Source organism: Gobio gobio, assembly GCF_949357685.1.
Source record: "Gobio gobio genome assembly, chromosome: 12".
In the NCBI taxonomy this organism is placed as follows: Eukaryota; Metazoa; Chordata; class Actinopteri; order Cypriniformes; family Gobionidae; genus Gobio; species Gobio gobio.
This window is the reverse complement of record NC_137105.1, coordinates 7143830-7167408: the sequence shown is the minus strand read 5'-3', so window position 1 is coordinate 7167408 and position 23579 is coordinate 7143830. Positions and strand designations below refer to the sequence as shown.

The following is a 23579-nucleotide window of genomic DNA, read 5'->3' as shown; positions in this document are numbered from 1 at the left end:
TCCATCCTTTATCATCATCATCATCATCGTCTATCCTTCATCATCATCATCTGTCCATCATCATCATCATCCATCCTTTATAATCATCATCTGTCCTTCATCATCATAATAATTATTCTGTCCTTCATCATCCATCCTTCATCATCATAATAATTATTCTGTCCTTCATCATCATCATCATCATCCATCCTTTATAATCATCATCTATCCTTCATCATCATAATAATTATTCTGTCCTTCATCATCATCCATCCTTTATAATCATCATAATAATTATTCTGTCCTTCATCATCCTCATCCATCCTTCATCATCATCATCCATCCTTCATCATCATAATAATTATTCTGTCCTTCATCATCATCATCTATCCTTCATCATCATCATCCATCCTTTATAATCATCATCATCTATCCTTCATCATAATAATAATTATTCTGTCCTTCATCATCATCATCTATCCTTCATCATCATCATCCATCCTTTATAATCATCATCATCTATCCTTCATCATCATCATCATCCATCCTTTATAATCATCATAATAATTATTCTGTCCTTCATCATCATCATCATCCATCCTTTATAATCATCATCTATCCTTCATCATCATAATAATTATTCTGTCCTTCATCATCATCATCCATCCTTCATCATCATCATCATTAATCCTTCATCATCATCATCTATCCTTTATAATCATCATAATAATTATTCTGTCCTTCATCATCATCATCATCCATCCTTTATAATCATCATCTATCCTTCATCATCATCATAATTATTCTGTCCTTCATCATCATCATCCATCCTTCATCATCATCATCATCAATCCTTCATCATCATCATCTATCCTTTATAATCATCATAATAATTATTCTGTCCTTCATCATCATCCATCCTTTATAATCATCATCTGTCCTTCATCATCATCATAATTATTCTGTCCTTCATCATCATCATCCATCCTTCATCATCATCATCATCAATCCTTCATCATCATCATCTATCCTTTATAATCATCATAATAATTATTCTGTCCTTCATCATCATCCATCCTTTATAATCATCATCTGTCCTTCATCATCATCATCTATCCTTCATCATCATAATTATTCTGTCCTTCATCATCATCATCATCATCCATCCTTTATAATCATCATCTGTCCTTCATCATCATCATCTATCCTTCATCATCATAATTATTCTGTCCTTCATCATCATCATCATCCATCCATCATCTTCTGTCCTTCATCATCATCATCATCATCTATCCTTCATCATCAAAATCATTATTCTGTCCTTCATCATCATCATCATCTATCCTTCATCATCATAATATTTATTCTGTCCTTCATCATCATCATCATCATCCATCCTTTATAATCATCATCATAATATTTATTCTGTCCTTCATCATCATCATCATCATCTATCCTTCATCATCAAAATCATTATTCTGTCCTTCATCATCATCATCATCTATCCTTCATCATCATAATATTTATTCTGTCCTTCATCATCATAATAATTATTCTGTCCTTCATCATCATCATCATCCATCCTTTATAATCATCATCTATCCTTCATCATCATAATAATTATTCTGTCCTTCATCATCATCATCATCATCCATCCTTTATAATCATCATCTATCCTTCATCATCATAATAATTATTCTGTCCTTCATCATCATCATCTATCCTTTATAATCATCATAATAATTATTCTGTCCTTCATCATCATCCATCCTTTATAATCATCATCTATCCCTCATCATCATAATAATTATTCTGTCCTTCATCATCATCATCATCATCCATCCATCCTTTATAATCATCATCTGTCCTTCATCATCATCATCTATCCTTCATCATCATAATTATTCTGTCCTTCATCATCATCATCATCATCCATCCATCATCTTCTGTCCTTAATCATCATCATCATCTATCCTTCATCATCAAAATCATTATTCTGTCCTTCATCATCATCATCTATCCTTCATCATCATAATATTTATTCTGTCCTTCATCATCATAATAATTATTCTGTCCTTCATCATCATAATCATCTATCCTTCATTATCTTCATCATCTCTCCTTTATCATCCTCAACCTCTATCTGTCCATCATCATCATCATCATCATAATCATCATTATCTGTCCATCATCCATCCTTTATCATTGTCATCATCTGTCCTTCATTATCATCCGTCCATCAACATCTGTTCTTCATCATTATTTGTCCTTCATCATCATAATCATCTATCCTTCATTATCTTCATCATCTCTCCTTTATCATCCTCATTCATACATCATCATAATCATCATCATCTGTCCTTCATAATCATCATCATCATCATCATCACCCATCCTTCATTATCTTCATCAACTCTCCATCATAATCATCATCATCTGTCCATCATCATCCATCCATACATACTTCCTCCTCCTCCTCCTCCTCTTCTTCATCCATGTATCATCTATCTCATCTCATCAGCAGCTCTCATGCTATGACTCAGTGATCCAGTCAGTGTTAGTGTGGGACGTCCAGTGTCACGCAGCAGGGGTTAAAGGTGAAGCTCAGGAAGGAGCATGTAAAGGTGAGGTCAGGAGCATGTACTACAGTTAATCCATTACAGTTCAGAACCCAACAGGAAGTCATGAGTTCTGACAGGAAGTGGCGTGCAGATGGGGACGGTGGAGCTCAGTCCTGTTTTGCCTTCTACTACTGAGAAGGAAATCTCTGAAGTCATCAGAGATTCAGAAAGAGGGTTTTGGTGGTTAGCATGCCAGCGGGAGCCATGAAGATTAATGCAGGTTGACTTGAATTAGTTGCTGTGAAAGCGTTTGTGCTTCGTAACGCTTTCATGCCAAGACTAGCGTTCAGCATTAGCCTCGTAGCCTCTGACAGTCAGCAACCGAGCAAGTGTAAACAAACTAACCTTCTTGTACTGATAAAAGGTGTTTTATTTTCACAGGGAGGAGGGGTCAGGGGTGTTCCAGGGGTCAAATGTCAAAGGTCCAGAATTAAAGGGGAGCAAGAGGAACAGAGGAGTTAGGGAACTCAGTGCTGTTATATTTATTATATATTGTCACTCAATATTCAGTGGTTGCTAAAGTCTCATTCAAAGGAGTCGTGATGTAACGCTTGTTAATGAGCGTTACTGTTAATATTGGGATGGGCAAAGTTTGGGTCGGTAAGGTTTTTAGAAAGAAGTCTCTTATGCTCACCAAGGCTGCATTTATTTGATCAAAAATACAGTAAAAACAGGAATATTATGAAAAATGTTTACAATCTGAAATAACTAGATTTGAATATATTTTCAAACGCAATTTATTCCTGAATTTTCAGCATCTTTAATGCACGTGATTAATTTTTTCAGTTTAACGCATCCAAAATATTTACAGTAGTTAACCCTCTGGGGGTCTTCGATCATTTCTGACCCGAATTTTTCTTTTTTTTAAATGTTAAAAATCTTAGCTTCATCGGAATGGTCCGAAACTTGGTGACTTTATTGGCACTTGGTATATGAACACACAAAAAAATTGGGGACAGGATTTGAAAAGTCTTAGTGGTCGTACAAAAAATAGTCACACTCAGGGTCTTCGGGTCATAAATGACCCCCATAGGAAATGAATGGGGAATTGGCAAAAATATGAAAATAGAGAGTTTTTTTGTGCATACAATCTACAAATCAGCCAGGATGCAGAAAAAAAGGAGTGAAGGGGTGAATCTCTAAAACATCAAGAGTGCAAAACAGATAAAAAAAACACACACACACAAAAACACAATTAGATTTTGGAAATTGGCACGCGTTAATTTGTGTGTGTGTGTGTGTGTGTTTTTGTGTGTATAAGTGTGTGTGTGTGTGTGTGTGTGTGTGTGTTTTTTTGTCTGTTTTGCACTCTTGATTTTTTAGAGATTCACCCCTTCACTGTTGAGTGCTTTTTTTCTGCATCCTGGCTGATTTGTAGATTGTATGCAGAAAAAAAACTAATTTCCCATTCATTTCCTATGGGGGTCATTTTTGACCCGAAGGTCCTGAGTGTGGCTTTTTTTTTTTACGACCACTTTAGACCACTTTTACGACCACGATAGACTTTTCAAATCCTGTCCCAAATTTTTTGGGGTGTTCATATACCAAGTACCAATAAAGTCACGGACCATTCCGATGAAGCTACGATTTTTTACATTTTTTTATAAAACGCATTAAAACTATAGTGGTAAAAATGTGCTATTGTGTGATAAAAATGCTCAATGTGTCCACCGGATGGCACCAATCTCATTAAAAAAATTGCTTTCATGAGGCCTAGGCTTGACTCTAAAATGAAATACAGCTTTAATAAAAAAAATTAAAAAATTATATATATATATATAATTTTTTTATTATATTCAACGGGAAAAAATTGGTCATAATTATTGCATAAATATTAATTATTAATCATAAAATTATCTCAAAACACCAAAAAAGAAAATAAATAATATTATTGAACAAAAATATATTTCATTGGTTTTACTCAAATCTTTTTTTATCTTAATCCCGCCCTCCGGGTCATTTTTGACCCGAAGGTCCTGAGTGTGACCCATAAATGAAGACCCCCAGAGGGTTAATGCAGCATCTATTTTTTCTGTCATCCTTTGGCTAGCGTTACACTCACGCTCTTATTCATGCAAATGCCTCCAAACCATTCAAGCGTGACAAGACAACAGAGAACGCAGTGCAGTGCTGACGCCCGTCTGTGAATCTCCTGTCTGTGACGCGAGACTCGTGTGACACAGAAAGCCGCTTCAGACAGCGCTTGCACGGAAAATGATGCCCGAAATGCTGTTTTGTCAAGTATCCTCGCAAGCACAGTCTTAAATGAACTTAAGGTCTTAAATCCGCATCATGTGCGTCAGGTCTTAAAGTGACAGCAGCCTAATAAATCTGCTGTCGAACTAAAGAAAATCACTCACCGCTCTTGACTGAATAACTTCTGTAGCTTTAAAAGGATTCATCTATATTTAATTTATAATTCATGCAGTGAAGACTAAGAAATGTTTGATAACTTTAATCAATTTCTGTGTATTCCTACCTGTTAGACCTACCTGAAAATCTTAAAGCACTGTTTACAAGATTACATGGGTCAAAAATAACAAAAACAATAACTTTTTGTGCTTTTTTTTTTGTTGCCCTGATATATTAACTGGCACAGGAAAATGTGACATTTATTATAATGGGTTTATGTGACGATTGTTTCACTTAAGTTCACTTAAATTAAAAGTTGTTATATTATTTTAAAGCCTTATAAATGTTAAAATTGTTAGCTTTCAATGATTCTGCAGTGCTGAATAGCATTAATTAATGGCTAAAATTGAGGGGAAAATACATTTTATAGAGACATTGGTATCAGCAGTGTTGGGGAAAGTTACTTTGAGTAGTAATGCATTACAATATTGCGTACCTAATTGAGTTACTTAGTTACTTTTTAAGAAAAGCAATGTGTTATGTTACTTTTGTGTTACTTTTTCTAACCTGGGCTGGGCTTGTTTTTTTTGTTTTTATAACAAAAATGTTCTATTTTTGTGCAAATGTAAAGACCCCTTCATAACAAAATTGAAATGATAAGCCTCAGGCTGAGGTAAAAATGCAAATTCACGGATGAACAGTAGAGGGCGCAGCTTTAGCCCTATTCGCACGGGATTAGTATTATCTGGGGACCTCGTGTGATTTAGAAATTACCCCCCCCCACATCTGAATTTCGCACGGGATAAGCAAAGCCTGTGATTTTACTCGTATTTACTGACTTATCTTCCGGATATGATGTCAAGACTTGTAAATATTTTTTTGTTATAGAGATAGCTGTATGATGTATCATAAACAACAGTTCCTTACCGCGTGCTGCTATATGTTATCTATGCTTGTTGCAGTAGTCGGTGTTACACCGGTTACATCATTTTCCCACCATCGTTTTTATTTTGTATAGTAATAAAAATAATTTAGTTCAGTTAGAGAAGTGAGCACAGACCAGCAGCAGGAATCAGATTTCATTTCTCACAAGAGTGAGGAGCTGACAATACGACGGCGGAAGATTTGGTTTCAAAGCTAAATGTAAAAGCGCCCATTTAAGCGAGCTTGTCATTGTACTGTTTTTCATTAAGAATAATTTTGAACACACCTTTCAAGCAATTCGCTCCCAAATTGTCTCTAATTCTAAAGTGAAAGTATAATGTGCACAGCCGCACAGGCATTTATAACGGTGCGCGTTATGAATGCAGCCTCCATTCTTCGCGGAATATGGACAAAAGTGCGCACAAGAAACAAAAACCTCGCAAAAATATATACGACCCTCCAAATCCTGGCTAAATCACAGAGACTAATATTATCACAGGACCACCGTCAAGGTTTAAACAAACCTTTCAGCTGTTCTGTCATTTTGGATAATGGAAGAATAGGACACAGGAGAAAAAAGTTTTACCAATAAAAACTAAAAATCGAGTCATTTTTGCTCATGGTTTAACTGAATCATCGAAGGTTAGCAGCAAGACATTGGTCAATAAAGGTAGATTAAATGCATAAAATATTTGTTTTATTTTACATTTAATTATTGGAGGTTTGCATAGTATTGTGATTTTGCATTCGACTGATTTTATTCATTTTGAGGAGTACTGAATCTTTATTGTGCAAGTGAGATGAAAAAAAGCTTGCATTTAGTCTAGAACTACAATAACCATCATGTTTACACACAACGCCTGTGCGCTTACTCTAGATTTTTCTACACGGGGACAAGAGAGCTGTCACTGAAATAAATGTGAAAAAATAACTCAGATATTTAGTTGTGAATTTTCAAAGTAATGCGTTACTTTACTAGTTACTTGAAAAAGTAATCTGATTACGTAACTCAACTTACTTGTAATGCGTTACCCAACACTGCTGGGTATCAGTGATACTGGCCTTCTTACAAAAAAAAAAAAACCCATTAAACAAATATTTAAAATATAGACTACTGTCTTTATGTACATTAATTTGGAGATTAAATGTAAAATTATTACTATATAAAAATATATAAAAAACTAGCATTTTAGGTGCGATTAATCATGATTAATTACAGAAAAATGTCAAATTAATTAGTTTTTTTTTAACCGATTGACAACACTAATATATATATATATATATATATATATATATATATATATATATATATATATATATATATATATATATATATATATATATATATACACATTAGTTTATCTTTGTGGAAAAACTTATTTTTACGTTATGTACATGTGGGAGCGATACATAAACATGGTGGACTGTGAAAATACAATATGGGACATTCATTTGTTATGAATAATCTGCTTTGCATCCATCAAGTTCCAAATAAAAACAGAAAGCAATCAAATGAGATGAAGTATCTCACAATTGTTGAATGTTAAGAGCAACAGGTGCCAAAAGAGGGACGTTCTCTTGATTAGCAACCTCTGAATGTGAAGCCATCAGCATATGAGCTTCTACAATCTACACCACGCTTCCCCTCAGTTCAGCTGTGTGTGAGTGTGTGTGTGCGTGTGTGTGTGTATCTCACCTTTTTGAGTTTCTTGGTCTTGGCTTCCACCTCCTGTTGCAGTGAGGAGAACGTTTCTCTGAGTTCTAATGTCTCCTCATCCTGATCCAACATCTGCTGCTGTATTTCCCTCTCTCTGCGTGTCTGCTCACACACACACACACACACACACACACACACATTTGCACACAGAGTTGTCGTTACAGAGCCCAGAATGCCATGCACATGCAGTGTATGGGATACAGTGTGTTTTTGTGCCACTAGTGTAATGTAAACATTAAAACTGTGTGTGTGTGTTACCTGTTCGGCAATCTCGTGTCTTTTCTGTTCAATCATCTTCTGTTGCTCATTAGTGTGATCAATAATGTTCTTCCCACCAACCAGCAGCTTGCTCTCCATCGCCTAGCAACCAGAAGATCACATGTAGAGGTCACACTAATTAGGACATGATATCATAGCCTTCAACTGCTTTTAAATAAAGCGCATTATAATGACTAAAGACATACCCCAACCTGAAGAAAACGTTTTTAGAGTGATTTATTTTACTTTTACTCTTATTTATATACACTACTGTTCAAAAGTTTGGGTTGGTACGATTTTTTTAATGTTTTTAATCTCTTCTGCTCACCAAGGCTGCATTTACAGTATTTGATGAAAAATATAGTAAAAACTGTAATATTGTGAAATATTAATACTATTTTAAATAACAGTTTTCTATTTGAATATATTTTATAATATTTTAAGTCTTCAGTGTCACATGATCCTTCAGAAATCAAGAAACATTTCTGATTATTACTTTTTTTATCATACTATTATTATATTTTATATCAATTGTATTATTCAATTATTAAAATTACAAAATTATTAGGGCTGTCAAAAGATTAATCGCGATTAATCGCATCCAAAATAAAAGTTTGTGTTTACATAATATATGTGTGTGTACTCTGTTAATTATTATTTATATATAAATACACACACAAGCATGTATATATTTAAGAAAAAAATATTATTTTTATATATAAAACATTTATATTTATATATATTATAGATTATATAAATGTACATACAGTATATACATGCAAATATTTCTTAAATATATACATGAATGTGTGTGTATTTATATATAAATAATAATTAACAGAGTACACACACATATATTATGTAAACACAAACTTTTATTTTGGATGCGATCAATCTTTTGACAGCCCTAAAAATTATTCATTTAAAATAAAAAATATATTTTATATTTCCCATTATTCTCAATGAAAGTGTAAGAGTTGTTTTTTACTGGATTTTTTAAATATTTACATTTTATTTTTTATTATTAAAAACTAACAAATAAAAGACAGTACAATACTAAAATGATGTATAAATATTTTTATACATTTAAAGTTATTTTCCAGGATTCTTTGATGAATATAAAGTTCAATATATATGTATATATATATGTATATATATTTATATATATATAAAATTATGTATATTTATAATATTATTTTTGTAACATTATACATTTTGATCAATTTAATGCATCCTTGCATAATAATAAAGTATTAATTAGTTTGAATAAAAACCTATATATATAGAGAGGAACTTTGAACCAATGAGAGCTCACCGTGGGCGGAGCTACCCAGTGTGATGCTGCACAAATATGAAACCGCTCAATGTTGTTGCACCACAAAGAATCACTGTCTCTCACATTGTCTGAAATCACCAACTCTCATTGAAAACGGCTACAAATCGCTGTCAGTGTGAAGGACCTTTTCGAATGCATGATGAAAATAACCTCAGCGTCCTTCCCCCACCCGACACCACAGAGCTCTCTTTGTGGACAGCAGCGGCTCTCGGCTTTAGCGACACACAAAGATTATTGTCAAAAGGCCACAACAGGCACAAGAACAAAGACTGAGCCCAGAACTACAGCTGACCCGCACGGCCCATCAGACCAGCGCTCATATAACATCCAAAACAGAACACATCATCAGACTTCACGGGACACGTCTCTGTGGTTTACACACACAGAATACAATTCATTTCTCTCTCTGTCTTTCTGATCACGGGACTGGAACGGAGGAGGAAGATGAATAGACAAAAATAACAGAAAGAAAATAACAGAGACATGGAAAGATGGGGAGAAAGTGCTTTTTGTCCCAAGGGATGAAACCAAAACCTTCCTGCGTTAATGTACAGCCACACAGAGGGGAGGAGTTAGTTCTAAACCTCATCAGCATGCTCATGAATATTAATTAGGTGACATAACATTGGGTGCAGTAGGGATAGTTCACCCAAAAATGATTTACTCAGCCTCAAGCCATCCTAGGTGTATATGTCTTTCTTCTTTCAGCCAAACACAATCAGAGAGAGTTATATGAAATAATATCCTGGCTCTTCCAAGCTTTCCAATGGGAGTGACCTGACATATGACGGAGCTCCTCTTCTCTTGTATCAAAAACCTCAGACATTTTTTCTTGTTTTAGACTTCTAATTCATGACCAGCATTTTGTTTTGCTCTATCCTCTGTGCTTCCGCGCTCATCAATTCTCACCCAGGCTTACGCTGCGCCTACGTCATATGACGGGTCAGAGGTCACCTCCTTTTTGATTCTCGTGAACGTGTGTACGGCCGCTGCCGGAAGCCAGTGATTATAGTTCATTAAGTTTTAAATATGGATATTTTTCTTTAAAAAAAACACATCACTTCGCTTCAGAAGGCCTTTTTTAACCCCCTGGAGCCGTATGGATTACTTTTATGATGGATGGATGCGTTTTTTGGAGCTTCAAAAACACACTCAGATCTGAGACTGATTCATATTTTGAATGAACCTTTTTTTAAATATTTATAATATATATATTTTAATTTTAGTCATTTTATTATGTGCTTTTGTCATATTTTGTTTAGTTTTTGATTTTTTTAATATTTCTATATAATATTAATTTATTTTTATTTCAGTTTTAGTAACTCAGTCAGTACCAAAAGTCCAAAACAATTATAATATAATAAATGTGTCCCTGGACCAAAAAAAACAGTCATAAGTCGTACGGGTATATTTGTGGCAATAGCCAACAATGCATTGTACTAGGGCTGCGCAAAAATTTGTATCTTTCGATTAATCGTTTTTAAAAATGTGGTCGATTCAAAATCGATTCTCAAAGGCCACAAATCGATTTTTTCCCATATTTATTTCCGCAAACATTGAACATAAGATTAAAGGGTTAGTTTACCCAAAAATGAAAATTCTGTCATTAATTACTCACCCTCATGTCGTTCGACACCCGTAAGTCCTCCGTTCATATTCGGAACACAAATGAAGATATTTTAGTTGAAAGCTGATGGCTGAGAAAGGCTTCAGATAGGCCTCCATTGGCATTCAGTACATTTACACTCCCAAGACCCATAAAAGGCGCTTAAAACGTCGTTACAAAGTCCATCTCACCACAGTGGCTCTACAATAATTTTACGATGCGACGACAATAGTTTTTGTGCGCAAAAAAAAATCTAAATAACACCTTTATCCAACTTGTTCTTGTCTTCCGTGTGTGCCTCCACGACGCATGCGCGAGAATATGACGTAGCGCCGGGGTTCGGGAATCCATGAAATGCGCACTTTAGCCCCATTTTGAGCACTACACCGAGACCTAAAGCACGATCAATGTAGAATTCAACAGCTTAGACACGCGCGTCTTCCTCTGCTTGTAAACAAATCCCTTCTGGGTCATGTGTCCGAGCGCCGGATCTGCGTCATATTCTCGCGCATGCGTCGTGGAGGCACACACGGAAGACAAGAACAAGTTGGATAAAGGTGTTATTTTGATTTTTTTTTGCGCACAAAAACTATTGTCGTTGTATCGTAAAATTATTGTAGAGTCACTGTGGTGAGATGGACTTTGTAACAACGTTTTTAGTTCCTTTTATGCGTCTTGGGAGTGTAAATGTACTGAATGCCAATGGAGGCCTATCTGAAGCCTTTCTCAGCATCAGCTTTCAACTAAAATATCTTCATTTGTGTTCCGAATATGAACGGAGGACTTACGGGGGTCGAACGACATGAGGGTGAGTAATTAATGACAGAATTTTCATTTTTGGGTGAACTAACCCTTTAACGTAAATCTAATTACAAGTCTTCTCCACTAGATGTCACCCTCTTATTGGCCTTGCGCAATGTTACAAAGGAGCGAGAGGCGCGCCTGTCATTCATTAATTCATTCAGTGCTTAAATGGCGGCTTCCGGTGCGTTGTTGACGTTTGTAATGCTGAGGTGAAATGCTGTAGTAATACTACAAATCTGCGGAAGCATTTGATGAGACATCACCCAGACGTTGCAACACCCCCACAGCCGAGCACACAACTGCTAAAAATAGATCACATGCATGCGAATGCTTGCCCTGCATTATGATCACTGTATTAAACTTGAGCGTTCACTTAAGCATGTACGTTAGCCATTATAGACATATTCAAATCAACGGAGTCAATAGACAGCGCAGGACCACTAATTGAAACCTAATAGCTTATATTATAAACAGATTTCCTCAAATAAAAGTTAGTCCACATAAGGCAGCACGTTAAGGTATTCTTGTTCGTTACCACAGCAACTATTTGTGTCCAGGTATGAACACGCTTCTTGTGTGTGAAAAGTAACTGCCACACACGACGGGCGGCAAAATCGCAAGAAAAGCTTGTCGTTGTCGTGTACTGAAAATTGCTTAAAATCATCCAATATCCTTTTAATGTTTTAGAATAAATAAATCAAAATATCCATAAAAACAAAATTGTATAAAATACTTCACAGATACGTTTTTTTAATCGATACCCAGCCCTACATTGTATGGGTCAAAATTATCGATTTTTCTTTTATGCCAAAAATCATTAGGATATTAAGTAAAGATTATGTTCCATGAAGATATTTTGTAAATTTCCTACTGTAAATATATCAAAAATTTATTATTAGTAGTAATATGCATTGCTAAGGACTTCATTTGGACAACTTTAAAGGCAATTTTCTCAATATTTCGATTTTTTTGCCCCCTCAGATTCCAGATTCTCATCAAATATTGTCCTATCCTAACAAACCATACATGATTGGAAAGCTTATATATTCAGCTTTCAGATGATGTATAAATCTCAATTTCAAAAAATGTGATCCTTATGACTGGTTTTGTGGTCCAGGGTCACAAATGTTATTCACAAAATGAAATGAAAAATAAATTTAAATGAAATGGAAATGCAAAACCCTTTACACATATTTCGACTGCTTGTACGTGATATTTACTATTACAGTAGTGATGGAAAATACCATACAGTATAGAGAAAGAGAGAAACAGAGAGATGCCTTTTACTGCCAGTTTAAAATAGACATTGGCCTCAGGGGAACCGTCAGCATGACGCTCCGTCATCACACACACACACAGAAACACACACTCTCATCTCAGCAGTGAAGATGCTCTTGTTTAACAGAGACCTTTCCATCCAGACCCCCCACACTCCAGTCACCATGGCAACAGAGCTCAGGACGAGTCTGGCTCATTATGTATTCACACGGGTGAGGAATTCATTGGCCAGGAGCTTCAGACGGAAGCTCCGCCCGCCTGCACATAGACGCTGACGCATCAATATTTCAGCAAAGCATCCTGGGAGAAAGCCAATGACTGATGTTTACTGTCAGCACACACAGGCTATGTTTGGAATTGAGTAGCTCATACTACTACTACATGTATATTATATAACGATATATTGTGACATGTTAAATTCAGCAAGTGGTGTTCAACTTTTGGCTGCCTGATCAAATAAATCAAGAAGGACATTTTTAGTAGATCATCTGGAAATTCCATTTACAAAGATACAGCAAAAATCAGTATTATTCAGTATACTTTGAATGAGCTTTTATTTTAATTTAGGCTTGTTTTTTTTTTTTCTTTATTTTTATTTCAGTTTTAGTAATGTTATTTACATTTAAATTTGCCAAAGTTACAATTATGTTTAAGTTATTCATATTTATATTCTATTTTATTTCAGGTTTATTTCAAACAAAAATGATTTGTAATTGTTTTGGTTAGAGCTGCATGATTCTGAATAAATTGAGAATCATGTTTTTTTTTTTTTTTTTTAATAGAGATCATGATCCCATGAATTTGAATAGACAACTAGCAAAATAGCATGTGATTTACTAGAGGCTCTGGCAAACTCACGAGCCGCTTGTGCTGTTTGCGATTGTGTTTGCTGAATAACTGCACTTGTGTGAGCTACTGAAATGAGCCAATCAGAGCAGAGCTCAACATTATTATTCATAACCCTTCCAAATAAGGCAAAAGCAGACGATTTCATTCTAGGGACAATTTCTAGGGTTGTAAATGGACCTGTAAAACCATATCTGGACAGTTTTTGCCCCTTAAATAAGCCACATAGCCTCTACGTAGATACCAGAGAACAATTTAAAATATTGTTTCAACTCATTCTAGAGCACCTTTAAATGGGTGGTCGATTATAATGATCCTTTTTTAACTTTAGTTACTTTGTAATGTTGCTGTTTGAGCATAAACAACATCTGCACAGTTACGACGCTCCGAGTTCAAAGCAAAGGGATTTTTTTTTTTTTAGGACTACAACAAACGGCTGGTAGGGACTACAATGAGCTGGTGACATCACAAACCCTAAAATTTACATAAACCCCACCCCTGGGAACACACAACAAAGGTCATGTTGAGAAGAGGAAGAGCGGTTGTAGTCGAGCACATTTGAGTCTGCTCATGCTGTCACATCCGTCTTTTCACATTTATTGCAATCCAGTATCACAAATGCAATAGCATGTCATAAAAGCAAGATGACAACATAAGTTATAACCGTAATTAAACTAAACTATACCTGTTCTATCTTCATGCAGCAGATATTCTCAGGCTCTGAAGGCATTTTACAACAGTTCCCACACGTGATTACCATGACAGAATATGCTAATCAATGACTTGAAGATAGTTAACTCCACATCAGCTCCATAAATTCATCAACTAACCATTCAGAAACGTTTGGTAGCATTCTACGTGTTACACTTCTTCTTGAGTCTCTCCATCATTGTCCGACTCTGGTTTGAACATAAAAGGCTGAACAGTTTGACATTTTCAGTGCGTGTCTGCGTGAACTCTTGAAGCCCCGCCCTCTTCTTTAAAAGGAGGCCGGGAGCAGCAGCTAATTTGCATTTAAAGGGACACACACAAAAACGGTGCATTTATGCTAACCCTCAAAAAGTTTTAACATGCTATAAAAAAATATTTTGAGCTAAAACATCACATACACACTCTGGGTTAGGATTAAGGTTATGGTTAGGGTTAGAGACTTATTTTACATCTTGTCAAAAGGGGCATTATAGGACCCCTTTAATTTAGGCTACAAACTATTCCCCCAGATTCACAGACAAATCTTAAACTAGTCCCAGACTAAAATACACGTTTGAGCTGGTTTACCTGAAAGCAATGTGCAGGGACATATCTTAAAATATGCCACTGTCATTGTTTTGTCTCAAGATGCGCACTAGTAATTTTCTACGGCATGTTTATAAAAGCCCTAATTGAACTAAGGCCTAAACCTGGCTTAATCTAAGCTCTGTCTGTGAAACCAGGCCATAAACTTTTATCCCAGTACTTCTGTGATAACTACTGCTCTCTCTGGCTCAGTGGCAGATTTAAATGTTCCGCTGTGATCGGGTCATAGCTTTAATAGACATAGCCGAATCTCTGTTGTTTAGGATTAATATTGTGTGGGTGTCTGTGAAATCACAATTAATTATGCAGCTATTGATTTGGTTTTGTTATATGTGTTAACAATAAAAACACTGGTACTACTGAGTAAATAGTGAAAATGACATGTGAAGGTGGAATTTGCAAACCGTGGACACAGCCGTAGCAGCCATTCACTGAGCCGATTGGGGGATAGGTGTCAGTCATTTCCTGTCGATATTGAGAATCGAACCACAACCAGTCTGACTCTCTAACTATGATACTATGCTACTCCAAATACAGCCACAAACACAAACAATCCCAGAGGACACAGTATAATTAGGTTTCTTCCTGTCTGTCTGTCTCGCCCCCACGTCGTTTCCTTAAATGACACTATAATTAAGCCAGAAAACAGCGTTGTAAACAGACATTAAAGGCTAAAAGTGTATGTGAAGTGGTTTAGTCTGATCCACAGGTAAAACAAGGACACGAGCGCTGGGGATTCTCAATTAAAGACTGGAGTGGCAGAATGAATCTGGGGCAAAAACTGAGTCATGAGCTATGTTTGGAACGGCACCATACCACTCATACTACAGTATATGTGCAGCATGTATACTGTCCATAATATGCAAATATTCTGTATGCAAACATTTCAGACTGTACATTTTCGTAAAAAAACACTGAAAAAAAGAAATTTGGTGTAGAATTTACTTTGAAACTACTTTCACTCAGGAATAGTACATTTCACAAAAAATTACAAAGAAACAGCAAGCAGCACATTGAATTAAACATGACTTTTTGAAGTAGCAAGACCAAAATTTTCTTGTAAACACTTTAATAATCTTTGTTTTACTTACAATTGTTTTTATGTTACAATATTTAAGAAAATATCACGACTGCACAGCTAAAAAAACAATGGTGAAAAGTGTCGATAACAGCATATTTAAATTAAATTTGCTGCAAAGGTTTCTATTCACATCGTATTTTTGCAGCGTTGAACATTGTTTTTTTTGGCTTATTATTGGACTGGACAACCAAATGTTACAATTTTTACACAAAAATGGATTTAAAATATGAAATAACTTTTTATATTTCCAAGATGATAACTGGATGTAACTCGCATGTAACTTTAAAATGTTTAGAGTGGAATAATCCCTACTATTACTACAACCCCAAATCAGAAAAAGTTGGGACAGTATGGAAAACGCAAAAAAAAAAAAAAAAAGAAGTGATTTCTAAATTTACTTTGACTTGTATTTCATTGCAGACAATATGAACACAAAATATTTCATGTTTTGTCTGGTCAACTTTATGTCATTTGTAAATATGCATCCTTTCCTGTCATTCAGATCTGCAACACATTTCAAAAAAAGTTGGGACAGGAGCAATTTAGGGCTAGTAATGAGGTAAAATGGTTTAATAATGATGTGATTTGAAACAGGTGATGTCAACAGGTGATTGTAATCATGATTTGGTGCAAAAGCAGAATCCAAGAAAGGTCTAATCCTTTAGGAGCAAAGATGGGCCAAGGATCGCCAGTTTGCCAACAAATACGTGAGAAAATTATTGAAATGTTTAAAAACAATGTTCCTCAAAGAAAGATAGGAAGAGATTTGGATATTTCACATTCAACAGTGCATAACATAATTAAAAGATTCAAGGAATCTGGAGGAATTTCAGTGCGTAAAGGACAAGGGCGCAAGCCTAAGCTGAACAACCGTGATCTCCGATCCCTCAGGCGGTACTGCATCAAGAATCGTCATTCATCTATAAGCGATATCACCACATGGGCTCAGGACTACTTTGGCAGACCTTTGTCAAGTACCACAATACGTAGTTACATCCAAAAATGCCAGTTAAAACTGTACTGTGCCAAAAGGAAGCCCTATGTTAACAGTGTCCAGAAGCGCCGTCGACTTCTCTGGGCTCGGAGGCATCTGGGATGGACCATCACACAGTGGAAACGTGTACTGTGGTCAGATGAATCAGTATTTGAGGTTTTTTTTGGGAGGAATGGACGCCGTGTGCTCTGGACCAAAGAAGAAAAGGATCATCCAGACTGTTACCAGCAACAAGTCCAAAAGCCAGGGTCTGTCATGGTATGGGGTTGTGTCAGTGCCCTTGGCAAAGGTAACTTGCACTTCTGTGAAGGCACCATTAATGCTGAAAAGAGATTTTGGAGCATAATATGCTGCCTTCAAGAAGACATCTTTTCCAGGGACGTCCATGCATATTTCAACAAGACAATGCAAAACCACATTCTGCACGCATTACAAAGTCCTGGCTGCGGAGGAAGAGGGTACGGGTACTTGACTGGCCTGCCTGCAGTCCCGACCTGTCTCCAATAGAGAATGTGTGGCGCATTTTGAAGCGCAAAATGCGACAACGAAGACCCCGTACTGTTGCCCACCTTAAGACTTGTTTGCAGGAAGAATGGGACAAAATTACACCTGAAACACTTCATCACTTGGTGTCTTCAGTCCCTAAACGTCTTTAAAATGTTGTGAAAAGGAATGGCAACATTACAAAGTGGTAAATGCTTTACTGTCCCAACTTTTTTTGAAATGTGTTGCAGGTCTGAATGACAGGAAAGGATGCATATTTACAAATGACATGAAGTTGACCAGGCAAAACATGAAATATTTTTTGTTCATATTGTCTGCAATGAAATACAAGTCAAAGTAAATTTAGAAATCACTTCTTTTTTTCTTTTTTTTTGCGTTTTCCATACTGTCCCAACTTTTTCTGATTTGGGGTTGTATTATAACTCAAACTTTCAGGGAAAATGTTTCTAAACAAAGACTGAAAGAGGAGTCATGTGACCGTGGTGTAATTTTCTTATAGTCTATGACCGTTTCTCAATATGCTTGTTTTCTCATGGACTTGTGAATCGTCATCAGTCACTGCTCGAGTACTGTTCCAATTCAAAGTTCACATCTAGCCAAGTACAGTTCAAATCCCCGGATGTGTCCTTGATCCGCCCCTTTTATCGAGGATGCATCGAGAGGAGACTTGTGTGGACTTCAGACAGACATGTATCCCAGAATGCATCTCGCACCAACCAACAAGTGTCAGTAGTGGATGAGAAAACCCACTGTTATTATGTCACGAAATGTAGTTTTAAGACTCAGGTGAGAATGTACTTGTTTAAAGCTCAAATCTGTGGTTTATTTATAAAGAGATTGCCTATTTGAAATTTTGATCCAGTCGATCAGCGGGTGCTCAGCGCTCGTTAACCCCGGTGAGAGCAGCCTAACCTCGGCTAGACCTTCTGACGTTTGCCACTGACTCTGATATGGATGTCTCTGTAGTGGTTAAACATGATATATAATTCATCTTGTGTATATCGAATGGGCGATCTTTGGTCTCATGAATCTATCATTTGCTCCCTGGCTATTCGTTTTGGCTGAGGGCAAAGTCAAGTTTCATTTATTTCTATGATCATTAAAACAAAACATTTAACAAAAAGAGACTGGGTTGTGTTTTATGTCATATTTAATTGTATTAAAGTGAAGATAATCATATATGCACACGTATTGCGTGAACCACATATTAATATGTAAAAAATAATAATAATGTAAACGAAAAGAGCCAGGGTTGTGTTTTATATTTTGTTTTGTTATAAATATATGCAGTGAAGATAATCAATGTACGTGTGCCTGAACTACATTTGTGTGGCTATTAATATGTTTTTTTTTTTTAATGAAGAGGAAAAGAGGAGAAGAGGACTTGGTTTTGAGAAACGGTTCCCGTTCCGATTACATATGAATGGGAGAAAGTGCAACTCTCACTATGGTGCCCCGCCTTCTAAATGAAAGGGCCAATCATTGATTAGTAAAGTCATCGCATCACTGCAGCTGGCTAGAAGCTCCGGTTGCTATAGAAACAGGCATTGCGCGTTTAGGATTGCGCATTTACATTAGATTTGTCCAGGCTGAAAATGCAGTTTTTTTTTAATGATTCAAGCATTTAGAAACCACATTTATGAGACAGTTTTTGTCAGATTTCATTGGTGATTTCAAATATGAAATTCAATCGTGAGCTTGTAAAACCGTTTTAGAGAATTTGATGTTTCCCCATTCAAAGAGATAGGCACATGCCCGAGAGGCGTTTCAAAGATGGCCGCCGAGTGAAAGGACTTGTCTTAATTAACTGTCACCCCCTTTTTTGAGAATACACATGAAAATGCACTATCCAAACTTAAAGGGCTGTAATTCAAGAATGCTTTGGAATATAGACCTACAGTATATTCGCTACAATTTGGTCTTGTTTTAAAACAGACACTCAGCAGATTATTGCTGAAGTGAATGCATTTCAAAATATGAACGTATGAAAAAGTTATGGAAGTTTAAATTTACTGTAAATAAAAAATACTGTTCTAAATATTTATTATTTTCAATAAAATATATATTTTACAAAAATGTTTTAATCTAAAAATTACTATAAAATCAAAGCCATATGTCAAACCAAGTTTTGTTCCAAATTTGAAGTTGATATCACAAAAATTGAAGTCCCCATGAGATTTTGTTTAGGGCGCTTTACCACAAATAGCCACCGGGTGTCATTGAAATTCTATTGATTGTTTTTTTGATGCATTTTCCTGTAAATTTCTGTCCAAATGTCACTTCCATCACAAAACGGTCACCAAATATGGAACCTTGAGACTGTTTTGTCAAGATTAGAAAAGATTTTGATTATAAAGCAATTCAAATAAATGTTGTAATATGAAACATGACACCGCTCACTAGGGGAGGAGCCTGCTAGAAGAATTTAAAGTACCATTTCCATGGTAACGCAACGTCCAATTTCAAAGCAGTTTTCACAGCATGAATTTTGAGTTCGTAAGCTTTCGAATGATACCTAATTTATGATAATTAGTAAAATATATGATACGAAAAAAAAAATGTCTGTCCGTGTAGCACAGTCACTCCTCCTAGCCACTTTGGCGGGATGAACTTTATATATAATATGAAGACTTCAGATGCAAAAGCCTCTAAGTCTGTCTGACGTTTTTCTTTCAAATTTGCTTCTATGTATAGGTTTCTACTTAAAGGAGCTGTATGTAGGACTGTGGCCAAAACTGGTACTGCAATCACTTTCAAATTACTGTTGAGCGGTGTCTCCCCTCTCCCCCTCCCCCTGACTCGAGGTTGCCAGATAGGCTGCAGGATCCAGCAGGAACGTAGCCTGCAGCAAGGAGCTTTCAATGGCAAGTGACGAGGTTTTTTTTCTTTCTGTTAATTATGTTTATGCTTCAAGAGCGATGTTTTGTGAAGTAATTATGAATCGCAAAAATGTACTAATGGCGATTAGCCAAATATAATCGTAAATATGAACGCTCGTATGTGACAGTACATTCCCACATGAAAAAATACTATAATAAAATTACAGCAAAGCTAAATAACATTAGCAATGGTCATACAGGTCAACTTGCAGCATGTTTTGTCCACTATATATGCGAAGAACGAATGAGGAATAATTTTTACAGAGGTAACGTTAGGCTACTGTCTCAAATACGTTTTCACATTGCCATAATAGGCGTGCTAATGTTGTTTTCCTCAGCCTCCCAGCATAATGACAGAGAAACGGGCTCTGATAATGCATTACTAATGTTAGCAATGACGACTCGCCGTTTTTATTTACCAAACAATTCCTTAACGTTACCTTTTCAATTCAATGACCCACCTCCTCCATCTGCGCTAACCTAACGTTACTTTGCACGAACATGCATAACTTTGTTCGACTGTCATGAATATTTGAAATGTCCATTTACAATAAGTACAAGTTAGCCAAACATAGATGAACCTTACCTGTCCAGGAGAAAATTAGCAACGTTGGCATTAGTCTTCAAATTATTCTCCGTTTTCAGCCGTCTCCATCTTTCAAAGGCATCTCTTATACAAATCCTTGTTTTATTTCGGACACTGTCACGACGTTTTTCTGATTCATAACGAGGTCGTTTAGGTTTCGTAAAGTTAGACATTGTTTATCCAAAAAGTTTGTAGCTGCAGCTTTGGTAACTAGAGCAGAGCTGGCAACCCGAATGCAGAAACACTACGGACATCGTGATTGGTAGACAGGTGGAGGGTGGCGCTTCAGGCCAAAACACAACATGTCAACATCAACATCAGTTGAGGGCTGCAACTTCACTTTTAAAATGACAATATCTTGGCCGGACAACTGTTGTCAGTGATATAAGTATTTGAAATTAACATGATTTCTTAATGTCTAGTGACATATCAGGGCCATTTTATGATTAATTGAAATACATTTCTTACATACAGTTCCTTTAAGTCAGGGCCGGCGTTTGCTATAGGCAAGCTTTAATTTAATCTATCTTTAGTTTAATTACTTAACCTGATTATTAGATTGAATTGATGGTGAGTATTGTCGAGCACAGGCGTTCAGGCGTTAGGTCAGGCAAGTGCTCATCACTGGCGCATTCTTCAAAAATGAAGCGGTCTAACGTTAAACCCTCGAGTGCACAGGGACGGAAAAAGAGAAAGGCAGACGATCAAAAGAAAGCCCAGTATAGAGGTAAGTCTTCTCATCTCAGCCATAAAGGTGTCAAACATAATAAATTTACTTTGTATTATCGATATTATCAACTAATATTGGACGGCATTGGACGTTTTATTGCTGTCACTAAGCTATAACTAGCTAGCTAGTTATCTACATATTACTACGCATTTCACTGACAATAAGGAAATCCAGACGAGCCAAATTTTTATGCTGCGTCAATTTTGAAGGTGAATAGAAATGCCAGAAACAACTGTTCATCTTTTATTATTTAAGATAGGGATAGAGCTACAAGAACTTATATATTTTAATTTTGTAGTGGTAAGTACAGTGTATCCATAACAGCACTTTTGTTTGTAGAGGGTATAGGTGCTTAAGAGAGTTGTTGCACAGTTTATGGAGTTAATATTTGGTAAATATCCTTGAACATTCTTTCTAGCATTTGTGTATGACCAATTTATTGCAGTTGATCCTTCAAGTCTTAATTTTCTTGATTTTCTTGAAGTGTTGGAGTGACTATAAAGTCATAATTAGCTTTTTAAGTCTTGGAGTAACTATAGGAGCATTTTTGTTTATATAGTTTTTATAAATACTTAACCCATTTGTGCCCAATTTTTTCTGAATGGCTTGTTCTGCATTCTCAAACTCAATCTCGCCTAGGGCAACCAAAGAGCTAGAGCCGGCCCTGCTGTAAGTACCGGTACTTCTGAATGGTTTGAGGCTGGGATTTAACGGGTTTGATGTAAAAGTATTTGATGAACGTATACTATGTGCAGAGAGCATTCACTCATTATCCTTATCTCGTTATCATTGTTTCATTTGCTCATTTCATTCGTTCGAATATTTTTGGTATTACAGGGCTTGAATTTTGGCGTGGGAATTTGCATATAGCGCATAATTTTACTCATTCCCTCAGATTTTGTGCTCACACCCAACGTGCGGCACATAAAGCCACCGCTCAGTACTAAATTCTGTTGTTTAGTACTAAAAACAGTCAAACACACACAAAATAATGTCAAAAGGCCGGTCTTGGCGAGTATTCAAGTAAACACATTCAGTTATGTTTTAGGTGAATGAAAACAGTTGAGAAAGAAAACACATGTGTAACAGTATAATGGATCCCTGCGTCAAGTCTTAAAGTGACAGTAGCCTAATAAACCTGCTGCCAAATTATGAGATAATATAAAAAATATAAATGGCAGATTTTCCCTGTGGTATCTACGTCAAAGTGTGGCCAGTGAAAACTTTGGAAAACCACTAGCCACAGTGGCTGGTGAGCAAAACAGTTAAAGTCAAGGCCTGGTCAAGACTGCCGTCACTATACAGTGAGCAGTAAACTAATATGCCATTCTGAACACAGTCCTGTTAGTGATCAGACACGCAGTGATGTGCTTCCTGTGTCGCTGTTATTGTTTGAGATTGTGTGTTGTGATTGGCTAACAGCCCAGAGAACAGGATGAGGTCGTGATGAGTCATCACCTGTCAGGAAATGACCCACCAATAATGATGGTTATTTATAAAACTGAACTCCCTTTCAATCTTAAACCTCCTCCTGCATCTGACCACAACTTCAGCAAACACCTTTGATATGAGAATGAAGAGTTGAACAATATAAATTCATTTTAAACGAATCTGTGACACAATAATGCACAAGTACACATGAAGACGTGATGTCATGCATTCAGTCATCACAAAATGAATCGGATCACATGACTATTTCAGATAACAGTGTTGTCTTCAGAAGAGCTGATTAAAGCTGAATTGAACTTGGATGAACTTTACTGTTATTGAACTGAACGTTAAATATTG

The 23579-nt window shown here is 36.1% G+C and overlaps 1 protein-coding gene across 1 annotated transcript in view; it reads right to left on the bottom strand.

Annotated features, from left to right (window-relative positions):
* Window positions 1–23579, bottom strand: part of kif3ca (kinesin family member 3Ca) — a 41094-nt gene that overhangs the window by 12736 nt on the left and 4779 nt on the right. The window contains exons 2-3 of the mRNA XM_079832039.1: window positions 7852–7953; window positions 7573–7695 (exon numbers count right to left, since the gene is read on the bottom strand). Coding sequence (XP_079688165.1) covers window positions 7573–7695; window positions 7852–7953 — 225 coding nt within the window. The remainder of the gene's footprint in view (window positions 1–7572; window positions 7696–7851; window positions 7954–23579) is intronic.